This window comes from Triticum dicoccoides, chromosome 5A (genome assembly GCF_002162155.2).
Source record: "Triticum dicoccoides isolate Atlit2015 ecotype Zavitan chromosome 5A, WEW_v2.0, whole genome shotgun sequence".
Taxonomy (NCBI): Eukaryota; Viridiplantae; Streptophyta; class Magnoliopsida; order Poales; family Poaceae; genus Triticum; species Triticum dicoccoides.
The window spans coordinates 284241787-284260442 of record NC_041388.1 but is presented as its reverse complement, the minus strand read 5'-3'; the positions used below and the strand labels follow the sequence as shown (position 1 = coordinate 284260442).

The following is an 18656-nucleotide window of genomic DNA, read 5'->3' as shown; positions in this document are numbered from 1 at the left end:
AAATAGACTCCGTTTTAACCTTCGAAAGGACCGGGCGTAGCCATACTTGGTTCAACTAAAGTTGGAGAGGCAGTCGCCCGCAAGCCATCTCTGTGCAAAGCACGTCGAGGGAACCGGTCTCGCGTAAGCGTACGCGTAAGGTTGGTCCGGGTCGTCTCGTCCAACAATACCGCTGAACCAAAATATGACATGCTGGTAGGCAGTATGACTTGTATCGTCCACAACTCACTTGTGTTCTACTCGTGCATATAACATCAACATCATTAACCTAGGCTCGGATGCCACTGTTGGGTTTCGTAGTAATTTCAAAAATTTTCCTACGCGCACACAGGATCATGTGATGCATAGCAACGAGAGGAGAGTGTTGTCTACGTACCCAACGCAGACCGACTGCGGAAGCGATGACACGACGTAGAGGAAGTAGTCGTACGTCTTCACGATCCAACCGATCAAGCACCGAAACTACGGCACCTCCGAGTTCAAGCACACGTTCAGCTCGATGACGATCCCCGGACTCCGATCCAGCAAAGTGTCGGGGAAGAGTTCCGTCAGCACGACGGCGTGGTGACGATCTTGATGAATTACAGCAGCAGGGCTTCGCCTAAACTCCGCTACAGTATTATCGAGGAATATGGTGGCAGGGGGCACCGCACACGGCTAAGGAATCGATCACGTGGATCAACTTGTGTCAACTTGTGTGTTTAGAGGTGCCCCTGCCTCAGTATATAAAGGAGCCAAGGGGGGAGGGTGCGCCGGCCAGGAGGAGGAGGCGCAGGAGGAGTCCTACTCCTACCGGGAGTAGGACTCCCCTCCAATCCTATTCCAACTAGGATTCCCAAGGGGGAAAGAGGGAGAGGGGTGGCCGGCCACCTCTCCTAGTCCTAATAGGACTAGGAGAAGGGGGGAGGCGCGCAGCCCCCTTGGGCTGCCCCTTTCTCCTTTCCACTAAGGCCCATGAAGGCCCATGTGGTTCCCGGGGGGGTTCCGGTAACCTCCCGGTAACCCGGTAAAATCCCGATTTCACCCGGAACACTTCCAATGTCCAAACATAGGCTTCCAATATATCAATCTTTATGTCTCGACCATTTCGAGACTCCTCGTCATGTCCGTGATCACATCCGGGACTCCGAACAACCTTCGGTACATCAAAATGCATAAACTCATAATATAACTGTCATCGTAACCTTAAGCGTGCGGACCCTACGGGTTCGAGAACAATGTAGACATGACCGAGACATGTCTCTGGTCAATAACCAATAGCGGGACCTGGATGCCCATATTGGCTCCTACATATTCTACGAAGATCTTTATCGGTCAGACCGCATAACAACATACGTTGTTCCCTTTGTCATCGGTATGTTACTTGCCCGAGATTCGATCGTCGGTATCCAATACCTAGTTCAATCTCGTTACCGGTAAGTCTCTTTACTCGTTCCGTAATACATCATCTCACAACTAACATATTAGTTGTAATGCTTGCAAGGCTTATGTGATGTGTATTACCGAGAGGGCCCAGAGATACCTCTCCAACAATCGGAGTGACAAATCCTAATCTCGAAATACGCCAACCCAACATCGACCATTGGAAACACCTGTAGTACTCCTTTATAATCACCCGTTTACGTTGTGACGTTTGGTAGTACCCAAAGTGTTCCTCCGGTAAACGGGAGTTGCATAATCTCATAGTCATAGGAACATGTATAAGTCATGAAGAAAGCAATAGCAACATACTAAACGATCAGGTGCTAAGCTAATGGAATGGGTCATGTCAATCAGATCATTCTACTAATGATGTGACCTCGTTAATCAAATAACAACTCATTGTTCATGGTTAGGAAACATAACCATCTTTGATTAACGAGCTAGTCAAGTAGAGGCATACTAGTGACACTCTGTTTGTCTATGTATTCACACATGTATTATGTTTCCGGAAAATACAATTCTAGCATGAATAATAAACATTTATCATGATTATAAGGAAATAAATAATAACTTTATTATTGCCTCTAGGGCATATTTCCTTCACGTGGCCCACGCCAGGAGTGGCACGACCGGCCTCATGAGGACCGCTGGCAGGACCAACCTCACGAGGGCACCTGGAGGGACCCGCCTTGTGAGGATTGCCCCCAGGGCAACGCCAGTCTTCCCCCGCTGCCACCACCAAGAAGGAACGACCACCACCACTAGGACGAGGGGCCAGGGGCTTTCAGGAGCCGCGTGCGATCGCCTGCATCTTGGGCGGCGCCCAGGCCCCAGCCTCTCAGCGCACCTTCAAGCAGTTTGCTCGCGAGGTGAACGCGATGCTCCCCAAGCTCGAGGCTACGCGCCCGCTCAGGTGGTCCCAATGCGCCATCACTTTCAACTCGGCAGATCAGCTCAAGTGCGTGGCCATCGCTAGCACCCTCCCTATGCTGTGTTCCCCAGTCATCAACAATGTGCAGGTCACCAAGACTCTCATCGACGGCGGCGCAGGGCTCAACGTCCTGTCCATCGACACCTTCGACAACCTCCAAGTGCCATATGAGCAGCTCCAGCCCACCAAGCCTTTCTTAGGAGTGACCGACGGCTCCACCATGCTGATAGGGCAGGTCCGCCTGCCTGTCACCTTCGGGGAGCGCAAGAACTACCGCACCGAGCTCATCGACTTCGACGTCGCGCACATCCGCCTGCCGTACAATGCCATCCCCGGGTATCCAGCCCTGGCCAAGTTCATGGCAGTCACTCATCACGGCTACAACGTTCTCAAGATGCCAGGAAGCGGAGGAATCATCATGGTCCTGTGTGAAGAGAGAGATGCGGCGTGCTCCCTTGAGCGCGCCTTTCAAGCCGCTGCAATCGATGACCCCGACAATAGAAATGAAGGCCCTCTGGAGACCATCCCCAAGAAGAAGCATCCGCGCCGCGTAGGACCTCAGGAGGACGGCGTCGCGACAGAAGCCACGTCAGGACCAGCGTCCGCTCCAGGGCGCCTCCCTCCGTCGCATAGGGAGGCGCGCCCGGCGCCCTCCTCAGACAGGGCTCAGGGGCTCTCTTCTGGAGGGCCTCAGACCTTGCCAACCTCACGAGGGAGGCGCTTGGGCACCACTTGGAAGTGTGCTTCGCGACACGTGACCCTCGGGATAGCATAGGGCAAGGAGTGCCCACCACTCAGGAGTTCATCACCAAGACCATCCAGGAACTGCAAGAAGCAAGAGCCATGCGCAGCGACGGCCGCCCACAAGGCGCAACTCCGCATCCTGATGAGGATGCTGGGCTACATGTCTGCATCGACGTCACTCAACAGGGTCGCATCTCAGGAGCGTTTCTGGCCTTCGCGTGTGGGCCATTGCGAGGGCCCGCCACACAGCTACGTTCGTATGCCCTTTGGCTTGCCGAGCATGGCATCGGCCTATCAGCGCAACATGCGACGTGTCGTGATGGCTCAGGAAGCCAGGTACCACGCCGTTCTGGAGGAGATGGAGACGGCCTTCAGGGAACCTCCCGAGCCCCAGAGCCTCCTGAGGCTCAAGGACCTGGCGACGCATGAGGAGTCATTTCTTCAACGCACGCCTTCAGCTGCACCAACTCTACTCCGTCTACAGAACAAGGTGACATCTTCCAAGCTCGTTTAGCTGGGAGCGCCCCTCGGGCTGCATTATTCCCAGGCCGCGTGGGTCCGTCCCTGCGACATGTATCCCTTTTGCTTATATCTTTAGCTTACCTTATTGGGGGCGCCCCTCAGGCTGCATCATCCCCAAGATGCTCGGGCCGGACCCGGTGGCATGTACCTTCCTGCATTTGTCCAAGTTGATCTGCTCTCCATGCTTAACCTGCCAACTGCTATCACCTGCTCGATCATCGCCTCCCCCGGGGCCTCCACACAGGCACGGTGCTGGTGCATGGGTCCGTCCCTGCCACGCCGACAAATCTAAGTGGTCGAGCTCTGGCTCGCGGCACGCCACGCGCACATCACCTCACCAGGCCCTCAGTGCCTTCTCCTCATCCAGAGCAACCAGAGGCAGGCTGACAGCTGTAACGACAAACATTGTTTCTTCTTGTGCCTGTTCACAGGGACCCCGTGGGAAGGATAGCAGGCGGCACCGTGAGTCTCCTTTCCTCTCGTGCAATTCGCTTGAGTGTTAAAAGGGGGGCTCCTGAGCATCGCGACTCAGGAGCTCTTACTGGCTCTCCAGCCCTCACCCCTGGCCTTGACCATGGCATCGCGGCCTGGCATACCAGCGGCGGCTGAGCTCGCTCGAGGGCCGGGACCTGAGGACGTAGAGCACTAAGGAGAGCATGAGGGGAAGGAAACTCGTATGGGCCAGCCTAGCTATGCCGCACGAGTAGGCGCGCAGCCCTAGCGCAACGTCAGGAGTCGCCACGAGATCAACAAGATAAGTCCCGCACTCGGATCGGCTACATGCTTGGGCCTAATGGTCGCTCACGCCTTGCCGCAGCCTCGTTGCGGCCACGTCAACTCCCTTTCTTGCCTTCCCATGGCTGCTTGAGCGCTAAGGGGGACCTCCCGAGCATCGCGCCTCAGGGGCTCTTACTGGACCTCGGGCCGCACACCTCCTGCCCTTGACCACGGCGCGCGACCTGGCATACCAGCGACGGTTGTAGCCTGTCTGGGGACCGGGACCTGTCGGCTTAGAGCAACAAGCTATCGCGAGGAAAGAAAGGGGGGACCGAGCCTTAACGGGACATGCGTTCACCAAATTTTCATAACAGGGAAGATAAGCACAAAGGACATTACGGACCCTTACATGCCCCCACGGGGTAATTCATGATTCATTGCAGGAAACGAAAGCCGATACTAGGAGAAATCCTATCTACATCCTTCCGTGGTGGACGCCATCATCAACAGTGGGCCATGGGAGGCCGGCGCCAACCCCATCCAGATCAGCAACGGCGATGACCGGACGCCGCAGCTCTGCTCCGAGCGCGGCGAGAGCTCGGGGGCACGTAGCTGTCGTCGCTCGTCTCCGGAGTCTCGTAGAGCTCAGGAGAGCTGTTGGACTCCTAAGGGCTGCTGCTGCTGGAGTGGTCATGAGCGGGGCGCACATCAGCCTCGCGCTCCTCTCCGGAGCAGCACTCCAGGCGGCGGCCCTCGGCATCAAAGACCTTGGAGAAGAGCGTGGAGGCGCCGTTGAACTCGAAGTGGATCGCGAGGGCGCCCCTCGCACGGCAGACCCGCGCGATCTCGCCCCAGCCACGCATCATGAAGATCTTGCCGGTGGGGACCGCTTCGATCTCTGCTCCGGTCGCTGGGGGGCTGCAGTAGGCGTGCTGCAGCCAGAGCTCGAGAGGCCCCCTCGGCGGCATCACGTCGGAGAAGAACCGAGGGAAGCGGATCCAGGAGCTCGGAGGCATCGGCGCCCACAGCACCAACTCGTGCGAAGGAGTCAGCGGCGTGAACCCTAGGGGCGAAGGCCCGCGTCGCCGTGGCGCGGCGACCCTGGATGTGGCGTGGGCGGCGCTGCTCGTCACCCCGTCCTCCCGAGCCTTCGGCTTGGGCGTACAAGGGCAGCGGGTACCCCGGAGGAGGCCGCTCGCACCAAGGCCTCAACACCACCTGCATCGCCGCCTCATCACGGCGATGGATCGACCTCTTCTTCGGTGGAAGAGGCCCCGGATCAATGCGGGGAGCCTTTCCTTTCTCTTCAGTAGAAAACTTTCTGATAGGCGCCATTGTTGTTGGCAGTGGAGCAAGGAGGAAGAAGCAAGCAAGCAAGGAAGAGATGGGCAACGGGGGCTCCACCCCCTCCCCATTTATAGCAAGAGAAGGCCAACCGGCGTCTCCCACGATCGCAGGTAATGATGGTTTTCCTTTGCATGTCACAGGGACTTTCCAAGTCGTGCAGTTGCCAACGCAGCGTGGGGAAGCGGAGACGCCCACGTCCAATCAGCCGCCACACGTCAATCGAGACCGTAGGCTTTTGGGGGCCCGCAGTGCTCCGAACTTGGCCATTGGCTTCGCTGCGAAGCCAAGCCCGAGCGCACCTTGGGCCCGGGGGCTACTGTCGGCGTTTTGGGAACGGGGGTCCCAAGACTTGCCTGCCTGCGGCCCGCGGCGTGGCTGAGCCTGCAGGCCATATGACCCATCTTCACCAGCAAAGCATCCATGACCCTCGCGAGGCGGACGACGCAAGGCCTCCTCGGGAGTGTCCTAGCCAGGCAGGCTCACGAGGAGCGGAGATATCAAGGCGGGGCAAACCTCACGAGACCCTCGTGACGTGAGCCATGACGCACGACACCAGGCACGCGCCAGGCGGGCGCCAGCGTGCGCAGCATTCTCGTTTCCTCTTTGATGCTAAGGAGGCTAGCGCAGGCGAGGAGTACCAAGGCATCAGACAAAGGTTGCTATATTGGTGCAACGAGACCAAGACCGGGAGGACGGCAAGGCGGAGGTCATCGTGGAGCCCAAGACGACGTCACCACCAGAGCCTTTGGCAGGCGAAGACCACTTTTGTCAGGATAGCTTGTACTAGTTGTCCCCCTTCGAATTAGCCCGCAATTGTTGGCTCCCTTCTCGCTCGATATTTTGGAAGAGGACCAGGTACTATATAAGTAGAGCTAGCCACCATAGTAGAGGCATCAGATCCTGGCTTGATCCAACCCGATCGAGAGCCTACTCACAAGAACACCTTAACCTCAGGAGGCCGTTCTTCCCTTGTACTGTTCATCACCAGCCCTAGAGGCAATCCACCACCACCACACTGGAGTAGGGTATTACACCACAACGGTGGCCCGAACCAGTATAAATCTTGTGACTTTTTGTGTTGCGAGTTGGTCGAGTTCGTCTGCGAGATCTTAGTGAGTTAGGACGTAGATTGGTGGGAAGGAAAGACTTCGCGCGCACCCTAGTGTTCGAACCTTAAGGGTTTGCCGGAACCCCACATCCGACACCATCCCCCCGACACTCTTTTCTAAGAAGCATAGAAACATCGAATACTTCATGCTTAAGCTATTTCCTTTTCACTGCTGTTTGCAGGTGATGCTAAAACTTGGTTCAATAAATTACCACCTAGAAGTATAACTAACCATAAAGATTGTCTCTTTGCTTTTATGGATAAATGTACTGCCTTTACACAAGTACTCCCTCCGTCCCAAAAATCTTGTCTTAGATTTGTCTAGATACGAATATATCTAATACTAAAATGTGACTTGACACATCCGTATTTAGAGAAATTTAAGACAAAAATTTTGGAACGAAGGGAGTATCATGTTGTAGTTAGAGATATTCATATTTTTTTTTCAAACCCACCACAACATGGACGTTCATGAAGAAATATATGACTGGGGTATATGATTGCCCGACCTATTCTTTCGAAATAGTGGGCATGAAAAGATAATTAGGTAACAAGGACTCCGTGGCCCAATGGATAAGGCGCTGGTCTACGAAACCAGAGATTCTGGGTTCGATCCCCAGCGGAGTCGATTTTTTATTTCTTGCGCGCCATTCCGTTTGCCGCGCGCACAGCCAAAAGGCCTTGCCGCCATTTCGCAAAATTCCCCACCAAAACTGACCACATCGCCCGCGCTCTCTCCCTCTGCCATTTTTTGCGGCCTGAAGCGAAGAAGACGAGAGGAGATGGCGGCGAAGGAGGCTGACGGGGACCGCTTCATCGAGATGGTATCGGCGGGGGCGCTTTACCGCGGCGGCGAATGGGAGCGCAAGTACTGGAGCTGCTCAAGGGTTTGCTCTCCGTCCCTCTTCCTCCCTCCCCTAGGGTTCGCGTCCTATTCCCAATCGAGGCATCGTCTTCCCCTTTGCTCTCTCAGGTCTCGTCAGTTGAATTTACATGTGGAATCCATGGTCGGTGTACTCCCTAACACTTCACCTCTCCTTGTTTGCTCACCCAAGGGCAAAGATCGGTACCCGTACCCAGTGGGCTATCACGCCGTCCGCCATTTCTCCGGGATATCGTACGCCATGGAGATCCGGCAAGGACCCAGAGGGCCTGTATTCCAGGTTCACACAAACAAACACAATCTTCTGTACTACTCCTACCACTGATTACCACCTTCTGCTGCCTGGATGGTGACCCACTGCAAACGAAATCAACAGTGATGGGCTCAATCTGCAGGTCACATCCACCGAGGGAGATTGCGCGACAGGCCAGACACCGGATATAGCTTGGAAGAACTTCCACAAGAAGACAGGGGCCAAAGTCAGGGACTGGCAGAGGCTGGGGAGCTTCCCTCAGAAGATTGACGGTGTCGAGGCATGCTCTTCATATCCATTTATTTAGTTACATGAACCTGTGCATTGCAATGAAAATGTTCCTTCCTAGTTCGCTTTTCCCAGGAAGCTCATGGCCGAGGGCATTGCCCATCCCCCTGTACACTTTCTGTAAAACCATATATGGACGTTTAACAAGTTATAGATGGTTTGCCATCACTCACATCAGAATCTACTGGTATGACTACAAGCATAACTTTTTTTTGATGTATGACAAGAAAGGAACTATGTAGACAGATAAACAAGTAACAACCACTTTGGTGCAACCAATTGAGTACTACAGCTCCAGGGCCCTGTCACGTTCACAGAGTTATATCATTTGAATCCAGATAGTTGTTCCAACATGAGTCAGCAACCTACACTGAATCAATATAAAGCAGACCATGACCATTGCTATTCTTGATTCTTGTTAAACTTTTCAATAGACCATAACTGAGTGCCTTCAACACTGTTTACCATAGCCAGATTATAAATGTTTAGCTTTGCTGTTGTCTTGTGCAGCTTTTTGGGTTCAAAAATGCATCTGTTCAGAGACTGCTTCGTCAGCTTCTAGTAGATTCGACTGGATTTGGAATAGACATGCCTTCTCCAAAAATTTATGGTGCTGCTTCACCGTCAACTGATACGGTTGCAGCTGATGTTTCTGATGATCACAAAGAGCAGCATGTTTGTTTGGACAAGACAGTTGTAACTGCTAAAAGAAGTATGAACCCGATCCAGGAGGAAGGTACTGCTAAGAGAGCCCACAACCAGGATATGTTGACTTCAGTTGATAACAGCACAGTAGAGTTGGATAAATCTGCTCGTCAAAGTTTCAACAAGGTATGTTGATTTTTTTAGGATTTTCCCCTTGCAGTATACTTAATGTTTGACTACTTTTGACATTATATTTGTTGGTTCAACTGCAAAATAAACTACATCACAGCTTACCGTGGATGAAACTATCGTTCGTTGCATAGGATGTGGTCCACCATCAGATATGGTGCTTGCTTTTAACTTTTTTATCTATACTCCACCTAGATCATATACTTAATCTCTTCTACATCAACAAAGTAAATGTCGTACATTATCCACTGAAATGGATGGTTGGAGCTCTCCTATTCATCCCATAGAGTTCGAATGTTAGAGGAACTGACCGAGAAAGAAAAATAGACCACTAGTGTCACATAGTTTGTTTGAATTTTCTGTTGTTTCAGAAAACTTTATTTCATGAGTATGACGTTGAATGGTTAGCATTAGCTGACTTTGAGGTAATTCTTTCTAGCTTCAGGAATTAGAATTGCGCTCTAGAAAGCCATATATTTTTTAATTTGATCTTAAGGAGTTACAGAGCTTTGCGCACTGAATACCATCTGGCAATATCCCTTTTATGAAAATAATTCTTTCTAGCTTCAGGAATTAGAATTGCGCTCTAGAAAGCCATATATTTTTTAATTTGATCTTAAGAAGTTACAGAGCTTTGCACACTGAATAGCCATCTGGCAATAACCCTTTTATGAAAATAATGAAGGGCAAATTTTTGGATCATAGCTGTTATACTTATAGCCTGGATGGGAATATGTCTTGGTTTTACAATGAAGAAATTATTCTGTACCCTAGCCAGGATATTAAGGACTTAAATGTTGATTATCACGTTCTTAAACTCTGTCATGTTTTAGCTGCTGGTTAGATGTCTACCTGCGTATTCTTTTAGCAGCTCTGAATTTTGACTCTAGTTTATAGTTGAAAGGCCAGTATTTGATAACGACATTTACTTTTCAATGTTCAAGGGAGATCCTGTAAGCAACTCACAGTTGTCTGTTGTTTCTACTCCAATATGCATGCCTCCATTGCTGGAGGAAATACCCTGTGATTCAAAATGCACTCTGGTTAATGATAATTTGGGAGATTATGTTCCAAATTCATCTCAGGAAGATGGTTTATCTTCCAGTTCTTATTTAGGCTCTGAAAAGTCTGACTTGGAAGCAGCAGAGAAGGAAGTAGCTAGGTCTATGATGACATTTTTGCTTCCCCAAGCTATCCCCCTTCTGGAGAAAACTTACAGAAGAAGGAAGGTTAAGCAAAAAAAGAAAGAAGATGCAGTTTTAGCGAGAAGTGTTGCAGCTCAAAATCCCTCTGCTGATGGTTGCAAAGGTAATTATTGTTCATTCTATAGGAAATATATGTTCCATTGACCCATTTTACAAAAAGATAAGTATATCTTCTGTAGAAATTTGATTTATCATAATCAAGAAATATCCCTTTTTTGGAAAAGCGAAACTTTCTTTGGCAAAGCAGCTTACAGAAATAAACCCTACGAGTTTCACAACATTTGACCGATAATTTTTCCCAGTGTGCAAGAAATATATGGTTCTTCTGAACAGTTTCTTGCCTTCAGCAGGTGCCACTTCGCCTACAAGTGTTGGTGAAGGGAATATGAATGGCTCTCAAACACATGTACACAAGGAACCTCTGTGTGAGGCGGTTAAAGACATCGGTCCTAATGATGATTGCATGAAAGAACAGATCTCTAAATCAGACGACATGAAAGCCGTTGTCGCAGATAGTTTTGAGGATGATGGACAGATTGGGGGTGACAGCAGATCCAAACCTACGGGTGCTCACCATGAGTTTGATGATGCATGCTCTAAGGAACCTAACGAGAACTTAAAGTTGTTAAAGAGCACAAGGGAAAGTCATGCTCAATTTTCTGAGAGTCAGGTTGAGGTACACAATAGAAAGGATATTCCTGATGTAGTATATGATCATGAGAAAGGTCAGTATGTTTTGTCTGATTCGCTCCTTGCTTGTCTAGAGGAAGAGTTTGGCATGGATGATAGTTCCCACCCCGCGCACTACAATCATGGTAACAGCAATGTTGAACCAGTGCAACGCCAACAGCAGTTGAAGGACCCAAAAGAAGGCAACAATGGCTCTTCAATATCCACAGACAGGGCAGGTGACAAGAACATGGGCAATGGACACGATGTTTCTCATGCACTTTCAAACATTAATCATGTGAATGGTCTACTATCCAAACACCCAGGAACATCAGCAAGAGGATCAGATCATCATCTAGAACTTATGGGCTGCTACCTGCACCCGATGCCCGTCTTGTCTATCATGCTGAACACCAAAGACAGTAGCAGCTTACATATTTATGTACTTTGTGGATCTTCAGAGAGCTGTAAGAGATTTCTCTACGTATATGACATCACTCTTAATGATCACCATGAGAAACCACCTAATTTTGTCGGTTACACCACCCTTCTACTACCCTCATTGGAGCAGGCTTCTACCGGGAATGTAAGAGCTTTCTATGTATAGAACTTTTTGTCAGTTAAGAAATAATATTCATTTGTATGATACTTTTTCTTTTGCTTCAGTCTACACTTGGAAGATCCGGGATACAGTTTACACCTGATGGGCAGTTTCTTGTCCTCCTTAGCAGTATACGGATACCATGTTGCAGGTTGTAATCTTATCCTTTTGTGCCATGCAGGAAATGTTTGACACGCCCTTATATTGATGCTAATCACATAACTTATTGACAGGATGCAAAGCATTGATTGTTCATGCTCCTTGTGTAAAGTGGATCAGTGCGGTGACAATTCTCTGAAAATTGTATCTGTTAACTTGGGCTACATCTCGCTGTTGACCAAATTGATGCCTTCTGGGACAGTGTCTTGCTTTTTGATATCTGAGCCAAATTATGTTGTAGCAGCGGAAGACAGCAGAAACTTGCATGTATGGATTATGGTCACTGGATGGAGGTACAATTGCTTATAAGCATTAAAATGTTTCCTTTCTCCCAAATTTTACGGCCTGCATGGTGTGACACATTTCCAGTGTTATTTGTGTTGTTAAATGTTCAAATGACTGCCACATTATTCTTTATTATACAAAGGTTTGCCTTGTTATATTGTTGTAAGCTTAGTTATCTGGTTAATGCGTATCAACCCATTTTTGTTATATGAAAGTTGGAGGCATCACGTTCATTCTGAGATGAATTTCTTATATTCATCATAAAACAAAGAAAACTACTCAACTTATTTGGTTGCAAATTAGTCATGTATAAGAAAAACATTGCATTCATTAACAACTACAATTCTGTTTTCAGTTATAGGGCTCCTAATATATGTATATAATATCTCACCATACTATTAGAGTTGTGGCTACTTCATTGTCATATAAGCGGCTATGTAATTATCTATTTGTACTCTACCAAAGTACTAAGAGAGTGAACGTTCTGAAATGATAAGGAACTTGCGCTAGATCTTTCTAGACATAAACACACCAAATTCCTATGAACTTGTTAAAACTTTTAAAATGTTTATAAAAAACCAATGTATGCTGAAATATTTTATTGAGTTCTGTATAACATCAAGAAAGAAGTTGCCTAAAGATCTGACTGGCTCTTTTTATGTTCTACTACTCTTCCTTCACTGAAAGACAATTCATTCTATTTGATGATAAATTGAAGTTGTTCTGTTGCATATTTCCTTTTGAAAGTGTTTGTGCTCCAAAGTTGTGAAATACAACTCTAATGTTCCAATAAGCACTCTAATATTATCTCAAATTTCGACTTAAAGAGAAAAACCATCTATGCGGAGGTTTTGTATAAGCGTACTTTGTGACAATTATATGTACCACGTCAGGTTCTGTTACCAGAAGAATAACAGAACGACGAACACAACCCCGAGTACATAGGTTCAATGCACAAATCAATCAGATAGTTTATTTTTTGCTGCCTGATGGCTAACGAGACCTATGTAGTTCTGAACGAACAACAAAGACATTGCTGTTTTTGTTTCTGCCTTGTAGATGCCCAAGTAAATGAATACATGTTTTGTCAGCTGCACTTTTTTCATACTTGCAAAGTATTTTTATACTTACGATACTTTCAGTATATTTGCAATGCATTAGTTGTTACTAAGTTCATGTTGATGTTGCCTTTTGCTAGACATTCCTATTAGAGATGCATTGTATTCACAGGATGTCTCTTTCTGACTTAAGATATACACTTGAAGATTGCTGTACTAACTCTGGATGGATGTCAACTAATCACAGTATTGTGTCTGTTTTACAGTGTGATCTCTGAGGAGTATGTCATTTCTAGTTCCGGTAATGTGGGTCCCTCAATACTGGAGCTTAGAAAAATGCCAAAAAGCAGCTCTCTCATTATTGGCCATGATGGCGCAGGTGGCTTTTGTTTGTGGTAAGTTACGATCCTTCCCTCTTGACTGTTGGACATGTGTCGAATATATGCGTACGAGTTAGGCTATAGTTGGACTTGTAATTAGCGGAGGGTTATGTGCTTGAGTCGAACCGTGTAACCTTGGCCTATTATATAAAGCTACCGCAGGGTAGCCAAAATAGACCAGACAAAAGCTGGTAGGCTAGACAGAGATCACGAAAGGGGCGGTCTGGTCGGACATGGCGGGTGGTCGGAGACGCTGTTGGATGACCTTGGTGGGCTTGCTGTCGTTGTACTATATGATTTAGTACATGGGGAGGAGCGCCCATAGTCATGCCCGGGGACGTAGCCGATGTTCGGTGAATCTCGTTAACAAATCTAGATGTCGTTACTCGTGCTTGTGTTTGTCCTTGTATAATCGACCGCACCTCGGATTTTCTAACATAGACATCATTATCTTAATTTTGTCACTATGGGGTTGGATGATGTGCCATGCAACTATTCTTGCATGAACTTTCATCGGTATCTTCTATGTGAGACACTAAAGAACCAGTTGCCAAGTGAGGGCCAAATTCAAGGTTCAACGAGTCTAAATACAATAGTACGCCCTACTTTTACAAGCAAAACAACTGGTACTACTATATTAGAAAACGTTATGTGAACGTCTCATTAGAAAGCCTCCCATGTTCAAGAGCCAGTGCTCTTTGAGTGGTCAAAATCCAAAAGACAAATTGGATATTGGAGAATTCAGCAACTGTAGGAACTAGCAACGAGCTATAGAAGTAGATTAGAAGGAGACAGCTAGGATTATCATAGGCTTTTCCCTGATAGGCGAATCAGCACTAGTGTGTGGTCTAAAGTGAAAGATGATATTTTTGGTAGAGTCGAGAAACTGGGAAAACGACGGTCAAAGAAACGAAAACGCTCTCGCCCGAGCCGCTCCCGCGGGCGGCAGGGCGAACCCTAGCCGCCGCCGGACCGCTCCTCTTCCTCACCTCTCCTCCTCATTGCCGCCGGGCGAAGCTCGGTTGGTGTCGGCGGCGGTGGGATCCTCTGGCCTCCCTCCCCTGTTGCTCGCGGCGCGGGCGCGGCGGCTTGGCAAGGACGCGTCGCTCGCGCGGGGCGGGGCGGCTTGCCGGTGGAGCGGCGGTGACTGCGCGGTGGTTGGGCGGCCAGCGAGGTGGAGTTGGCGGGGACGGCTCTGCTGCGGGTGGTGTCGCCGCCGGCCCAGATCCCCTTGTCGGCCGGCTCGGGCTGCGGCAGCTTGGGCCGGAGGGCACATTGCCTTGGCTGGCTGGTGCTCCGGCGAGGATGAGGGGCCTCCTGCTGTTGGCTGGCGGCGGGAGCAGCTTGGGGGGTGGAGTGTGGCGGCACGGGGGCGGGCTGCGGCCTCGGTGGCGCGCCTCTGCTGTTGCAGGGCAGTTCGGGGCTCCCCTTGGGGTCTCGACGTGGATTTGGGCTGCCATGGCGTGGTGGTGGCTCATAGCGGTGGTTTGGGGTGGCTCACAGTGGCGGTTGGACATCTCTGGCGTTGGGCCGTCGGTGAACGGCCTGTTTCGGTTCCGACCCCTCTTGTCGTCGTCCGGGCACTACCCTCGTTGAAGGGCTGGCCTTCTCCCAGCCGCGGTCCAGTGCTCGTCTTGCGCCCGGCAGCAGGACCGAGCTCGTCTCGCGCCCGGCAGCAGGACCGAGCTCATCTCGCGCCCGGCTGCAGAATCGAGCTCGTCTCGCGCCCGGTGCAGCAGGACGGGTCGCCGGAGGCCAATTTTGGCCGGCCTATTGGGTCTCGGCGCTGGGGGCTGCCCAGGGGTGTGAAAGGCGAGGCCTTTCCATTCGTCTCTTTGGTTGGGGTAGCGACGGGTCTTGGGTGAGATGGTGTCAAGGTCTTGGATGCCGGGGCGGCGGCCCTGGTGGTGGTAGCGCGATGCTCATGGGCAGAGCCCGTGGCTTTGTGCTGTCCGGTGACCATGGCCGTGTGGGCGGCATGGTGGCTGGGGTGTGGCGTTCGGTGGCGGTGAGTGTTGGCCAGGGTGAAAACCTGTTCTATCTTCGGACGGACCGGCGGCGGCGTAGCGCGTTCCCTTGAAGGCGTCGTTGTGGCTCTCATCGATCATCGTGTTGCTCCAGGGGAAACTCTGATCCTCGGGTCGGGCGGTGGCGGCGCGTTAGCGTCGTAACCTTCTTGAAGGCACCGCCTTGGAGCACACGGTTCGTCATATGCGGCTTCTGTGCGAACTAGCGGAACGTCTTGCCTTCTCGGGCCGACGGCTTCATGTTATATAGATGGGGCGCACCTCCCATAACAGCGCATACATTCGGTTGAGATTACATACTTGGAGATCAAGAAAGGAGATAGAGATAAGAAGTTACATGAGATAAACATTATACTCAACAACCTAACCATCTCCTAAGATGCGCCTGTCATGTATGTTTAACACCCTCCCTTAATCACAACTCCATTAAGTTGAGATTATACTTGAAGTTTTCAAAGCTCTTGACAGGCAATGCCTTTGTGAATCCATCTGCAATTTGATCACTGGAATGCACAAAACGAATGTCAAGTTGTTTGTGAGCCACCCTTTCTCTGACAAAATGAAAATCTATCTCAATGTGTTTGGTCCTTGCATGAAACACTGGGTTAGCTGAAAGATAGGTGGCACCAAGGTTATCACACCACAAACATGGAGCTTGTTTACTCTTTATACCAAGTTCCTTGAGCATGGATTGAACCCATATGATTTCAGCTGTGGCATTTGCCAAAGCCTTATATTCTGCCTCTGTACTAGATCTGGAGACTGTAGCTTGCTTGCGAGCACACCATGAAATTAAGTTGGGTCCAAAGAAAACAGCAAAACCACTAGTAGAGCGTCTATCATCAAGACAGCCTGCCCAATCAGAATCAGAGAATGCATTGACAAGTGTAGAGGATGACTTGCTGAAATTAAGACCCATGCTTAATGTGTTTTTGACATATCTAACTATCTGTTTGGCAGCAGTGAGATGAACAGTTGTAGGTGCATGAAGGAACTGACATACTTTGTTGACAGCAAAAGAAATATCAGGCCTAGTAAGAGTAAGGTATTGAAGAGCTCCTACCAAGCTTCTGTATTTTGTGCTGTCCTCTTGAGTCAAGAGAGTTCCTTGTGTGAGATAATTTTTCTGAGCTGGATAGTGGAGTAGGTGTAGGTTTACAACCTTGTAGACCAGCTTTTCTTACCAAGTCAACTACATACTTTTCTTGGGAGAGATGAAGTCCATCCTTGTGCCTCTTTACTTCAATCCCAAGAAAATAATGCAAGTCTCGAAGATCTTTCAAGGCAAAATCTGCACTCAAATCTTTTAACAGTCCTGTGATAGCTTCATCAGATGAGCTTGTCACAATAATATCATCAACATATATTAGGACAAATATGCATGTATTGGACTTGCTGTAGATGAACAGAGAGGTGTCAGACTTTGAAGGAACAAAACCAAGTGTTTGCATTTTGTGACACAGACGGGAGTACCATGCTCTTGGTGCCTGTTTCAAACCATAAAGTGCTTTGTCCAACTTGCAGACATGAGAGGGTGCACTTTTACTTATAAACCCAGGAGGTTGTTTCATATATACCTCCTCTTCCAGAACACCATGAAGAAACGCGTTCTGAACATCAAGTTTCCTGAGACTCCATCCCCTGGAAACAGCGATAGACAAAACAAGACGGATAGTGGCAGCTTTAACAACTGGACGAAATGTTTCCTCGTAATCTATGCCATACCGTTGTTTAAAACCCTTTGCAATGAGCCTAGCTTTGTAGCGATCAATAGTTCCATCAGATTTCCTTTTGATTCTGAATACCCACTTGTAATCAATTAAATTTTTACCTTGCTGTGGGGGAACTAAATGCCAAGTTTTATTTTTCTTGAGTGCCATGTATTCTTTGTTCATAGCATTTTTCCACCTTTCATCACCAAGTGCTTCCTCAAGCGTCTGTGGTTCACCTGTAGAACAAACCATACCATATTTGGTTATGTGTTTATAATTAACGGGATGTATTACCCCATGCTGTAGTCGTGTACGTCGTGACGGTGCAACAGCGGGATCCCTAGCCACAGAGAATCCCGGAGCAGAAGCTCCTGTAGCAGAATCTGCTCCCGTCGGATCTTCTATGGCAGTTTGATCAGGTGCAGCATCTTCAGTTGGCGTAGAAGATCCCGGGGCCTCATCATTGGTGGATGATGGCGTATCCGCCTCGGGTTGGGCGCCAGTCAGGTGCGTGGACGCGCGCGTAGTCCGTGCCAGATCCCATAGCAGGCCCGGGCCCCGTGTCAGACTGGCGAGTCGGGTCGCGCCGCTTGTACGTGACTGGCTGGTCACGGAATCGCGCGCCGTCCTGACGAGCCGCGGGCTGCCACGTGCCGGACGAGGGTTGGCGCGGAGAGAAGCTCGGGCCGCCACCAGTTGAGGCGTGACGCGTGGCGTGCGCTGGGCTGGGGACAGCAGCGCTGTCGCTGGCGCATCTGCCAGCGCGGATCTCGAGGGGGATCGACTGAACTGCGGCTGTGGAGCCGATCCCGAGGAGGATTTGCCTCCTGGATGCGGACACATGTGATATTGAGCTGCCGGCGCGTTTTTTTCACTGATTTCTCCATTGTTTTCACTGTTATCTCCTGTAACATCATCAGAAAACTCATGCACACCATTAGTAGCAGGATTAGTCAACAGTTGATCATCATAATTCGAACCCTCTTGATCAAAGGTGGTGAGATGAGTGGGCAGGAGGAGAATTTCTTCTCGGAGGCGAGCACCGGCGTTTGGATGTAGGGTGGCGAATGGAAATTTTGTTTCGTCAAAAACGACGTCACGAGATATATAGACACGGCCAGTGGATATATCTAAACACTTGACACCTTTGTGGTGAGGGCTATACCCTAGAAAAGCACATTGCTTTGAGCTAAGCATGAGTTTTCTTTTATTGTATGGGCGAAGATTGGGCCAACAAGCACACCCAAACACGCGAAGAGATTTATAGTCTGGTTTTGTGTGAAGAAGTCTTTCTACCGGAGTTTCATTGTTGATGACTCGACTAGGGAGCATATTAATGATGTGAACAACGGTAAGAAAAGCCTCATCCCAAAACTTGAGGGGCATGGAGGCCCCTGCCAGGAGAGCTAGCCCGACCTCAACTATGCGTCCATGCTAGCAGAGCCATTCTGTTGATGGGCATGAGGGCATGATACATGGTGTGATATGCCAAGTGTTTGGAAGGAGTTTAG

The 18656-nt window shown here is 49.5% G+C and overlaps 1 protein-coding gene and 1 non-coding gene across 2 annotated transcripts in view; both read left to right on the top strand.

The window, feature by feature from the left end:
- Positions 1-7346: 7346 nt before the first annotated feature.
- Positions 7347-7419, top strand: TRNAR-ACG. Its single transcript has one exon. It is a non-coding gene; the product is annotated as a tRNA-Arg (tRNA).
- A 17-nt stretch (positions 7420-7436) lies between these two features.
- LOC119301054 overlaps positions 7437-18656 on the top strand; it is a 15812-nt gene continuing 4592 nt past the window's right edge. The window contains exons 1-9 of the mRNA XM_037577955.1: positions 7437-7678; positions 7847-7954; positions 8070-8207; positions 8726-9046; positions 9994-10357; positions 10605-11509; positions 11590-11675; positions 11758-11976; positions 13293-13421. Of these exons, the coding sequence (XP_037433852.1) occupies positions 7574-7678; positions 7847-7954; positions 8070-8207; positions 8726-9046; positions 9994-10357; positions 10605-11509; positions 11590-11675; positions 11758-11976; positions 13293-13421 (2375 nt within the window). The 5' untranslated portion in view covers positions 7437-7573. The remainder of the gene's footprint in view (positions 7679-7846; positions 7955-8069; positions 8208-8725; positions 9047-9993; positions 10358-10604; positions 11510-11589; positions 11676-11757; positions 11977-13292; positions 13422-18656) is intronic.